Source organism: Sinocyclocheilus rhinocerous, unplaced genomic scaffold (genome assembly GCF_001515625.1).
Source record: "Sinocyclocheilus rhinocerous isolate Xijiao unplaced genomic scaffold, SAMN03320098_v1.1 scaffold1705, whole genome shotgun sequence".
In the NCBI taxonomy this organism is placed as follows: Eukaryota; Metazoa; Chordata; class Actinopteri; order Cypriniformes; family Cyprinidae; genus Sinocyclocheilus; species Sinocyclocheilus rhinocerous.
Window position 1 is genome coordinate 10,012 of NW_015643585.1, and position 3,553 is coordinate 13,564.

At 35.2% G+C, this 3,553-nt stretch overlaps 1 protein-coding gene across 2 annotated transcripts in view; it reads left to right on the forward strand.

Moving 5' to 3' along the window:
* Positions 1–256: 256 nt before the first annotated feature.
* The window catches only part of mal2 (mal, T cell differentiation protein 2), a 20,334-nt gene continuing 17,037 nt past the window's right edge, over positions 257–3,553 (forward strand). For both annotated transcript variants that reach the window (XM_016574915.1, XM_016574916.1), the window contains exons 1-2: positions 257–529; positions 973–1,143. In XM_016574915.1, coding sequence (XP_016430401.1) covers positions 410–529; positions 973–1,143 — 291 coding nt within the window. In that variant the 5' untranslated portion in view covers positions 257–409. The remainder of the gene's footprint in view (positions 530–972; positions 1,144–3,553) is intronic.

Consider the following 3,553-nt stretch of genomic DNA (forward strand, 5'->3'; position numbering starts at 1 on the left):
GAATCAAATCAAATCAAACAAAGAGTTGTTTCTTCTTTGAGATTTTATTTATTATCAATTTGGGGTGTAAAATAATGTTTATTTAGGTATGTTGAACCTAAGCACGTGTTAATTATTAACCAAAGTTATGAAAATGTTCAGTTATTTTTGTGCATGGCCAAACAGAAGAAAATAAAATAAATCGTATTGTGGACAAAGGAACACTAAAAACTAAACTAAAAACAGTGGCACATTTTAAATAATAAAGCCTGTCAAATTCAGAGTAACTGAGACTGCATGCCCTCAGACACCATTGTTTGTCTCAACTGTGGGAGTGGAAAATGACCTAACAAGATGGGAGTGGCCACACACCTGTCAGACCTGTTCCTGATTCTGATTCTCCCATGCGTTAGTCCTTTGTTCAACCTGAATGAGGATGGCGGAAACACCGAACCCGGCCACTACCTCCTTTCCAGCACCGACTATTTCTCTACCACTTGGAATGGAAATATTGAGGACATATTCAGGGGCCCTGATTTGTTTGGAAATTGTAAGTGTTATTGTTTATAACTTTTTCAAGGCTTACTGGGTTAAACCTCTATAATTCACAAAGATGTATCCTTTGTTGGATTATGGCAGTACAGTAGCCTATACACCTTTATTTCATGTGTAAATCATAATAATAAGGATATAAGTATACGATTCATCCTTGATACTCTGAAAGAATATAGTAATATTAGGTTTATTATGCCCATACACACCAATAATAACAAATTTTGAGGTCTTTGAATTCAGAAAGCCTGTCTTACCTGTCAGCAAACTGTGGTGTTTTTAATGGGTCGCATGTTGCATTAGGCCAAGTAACTAAACAATGACTTTATTCCATAATAATACTGAAAATATCTAGTAATTTTTCATCTTTGAGTATTACTTATTTTCTAATATGCTATATAAAATGCAGTGGCTTCATATATATACTTTTTTTTCAATCAGGTGTTTGGAGGGTTGGTGTGGATATTAGTAGCGTCGACGAATGTGTCTGTGCCATTGTTGCAGGGATGGGTGATGTTTGTGTCAGTAACCATGTTCATCTGTTCGTCTCTATACCTTGCCCTGTTTCTGCTGGGCCTGGCTGACAAGATTAACACTGACTGGAATTTCATGGTGAGTGTGTATGACTTTACAAATGCACAGTGCTAAGACTAATTTTGACACATTCATAGAGTGGACACTTTAGTGTAGATTATTGGACACTAATTGCCAGGACAATCATGCAAGTACAGTTTAGGGTTAAGCACCTGGCTCAAGGTCACACGGTTGGTGGAACAGGAAATACCAGTGCTTGCAATACAGTTCTTAAAGTTCGATTTTTAGATAGGTTGGAGGATTTTCGGTAACACTTTATTTCGATAGTCCACTTTAGACATTCTATTTAACAGTAAGTAACTTTGCAACTACATGTCAACTAGCAGTTAGTAGAGTATTAGTAGACTGTCTGCTTAATATCTTCTAACACTTTCTTTGTCAACTTATTCTATTAACCCTAAACCTACCCTAACAGTCTACTCTGAGAGTTAGTAGACATGTAGTTGCAAATTAATGAGAATTAGTTGACATGTAGTTACAAAGTTACGTATAGTTAATAGAATGTCTAAAGTGGACTATCAAAATAAAGTGTAACCTCTGCTTATTATCTTCTAACACTTTCTTTGTCAACTTATTCTATTAACCCTAAACCTACCCTAACAGTCTACTCTGAGAGTTAGTAGACATGTAGTTGCAAATTAATGAGAATTAGTTGACATCTAGTTACAAAGTTACTTATAGTTAGTAGAATGTCTAAAGTGGACTATCGAAATAAAGTGTAACCGGATTTTCATTTGTTCAAGATCATTTTATATCCCAGGGGTTCATTATTTTTTAAATTAACAGATCTTTATTTTTGTAATATGAAGGTCCCTTTTAACCATATTCGAAACTATACCTTTTACTATGCCTGTATTGTTTCATTTTTTTCTTCTTTTTTTAATTGCATTTATGTACATAATGTATTTTTATAGATCCTGATTCTGTACAAGATCAAGAAAATATGAAAATCCATTTTAAATCCATTACATGAATTACAATGTTAGTGTTTAACATTATTAGCCAAAATTATTAGAACACTAGTATTTTCACCATCTAAAAAATGGTTTTAAAGTCAGTTATTTCTATCTTTGGCTGTGGTTTGTCAGTAGGAAATATCAGTTTACATGTCCAAACATTCATTTTGCCATTAATTATAATAATCCAGTAAGATTTTTGTTTGCACAAGGAGTCTGACAACAGCCAGTTCTCCACACAGAGATCTGATCTCATCATCATCCAATCTGTCTGGAATGACATGAAGAAACAGAAAAAACGGAGACAGACTAAATCCAGAAGAACTGTGGCAACGTCTCCAAGATGCTTCAAGAAACCTACCTGGCAAAGCTACAGTACTGTTAAAAGTTGTAGGCATTTGTGTAAAAATGCTGTAAAATGAGGATGCTGTCAAAAATAATGTCATATATTTTCTTTATCAATTATCTTCTATTAACTAAATTAAATCAACATTTGGTGTGACCATCCTTTGTGACAGCAAGCAGCTTTTGCCCTAGGTGCACTTGTGCATAGTTTTTTCAGGTAGCTTTGCAGATAGGTTTCTTGAAGCATCTTGGAGACGTTGCCACAGTTCTTCTGGATTTTGTCTGTCTCAGTTTGTTCTGTTTCTTCATGTAATTCCAGACAGACTGGATGATGATGAGATCAGGTCTCTGTGTGGAGCTCTGGCTGTATTACAATTAATTGCAAAATGAATGTTTGGAAATGTACACTGATATTTCCTACTGACACACTACAGCAAAATATAGAAATAACTGACTGAAAACCATTTTTAGGTGGTGAAAATATTAGTGTTCTAATAATGTTGGGCACCACACACACACACACACACATACAGGTGCATCTCAAATTAGAATATCGTGAAAAATGTTTTTTTTTTTGTAACTTTTGAAACTTTCATATATTCTAGATTCATTACATAGTTGTTGTTTTTTTATTTTGATGATTAGCGCTTACAGCTCATGAAAGTCAAAAATCCAGTATCTCAAAATATTAGAATATTTACATTTGAGTTTCATTAAATGACCATCCCTACAGTATAAATTCCGGGTATCTCTTGTTCTTTGAAAGAAAAATAATGGGGAAGACTGCTTACTTCGCAATGGTCCAGAAGACAATCATTGACACCCTCCACAAAGAGGGTAGGTCACAGAAGGTCATTACTGAAAGGAGTTGCTGTTCACAGAGTGCTGTATCAAAGCATATTAAATGCAAAGTTGACTGGAAGGAAGAAATGTGAAGTTTCCGAAGTCAGTGATGATTTGGGATGCCGTGACGTCTGCTGGTGTTGGTCCATTGTGTTTTATCAAGTCCAAAGTCAATGCAGCCGTCTACCAGGAGATTTTAGAGCACTTTATGCTTCCATCTGCTGACAAGCTTTATGGAGATGCTGATTTCCTTTTCCAGCAGGACTTTAGCACCTGCCCACAGT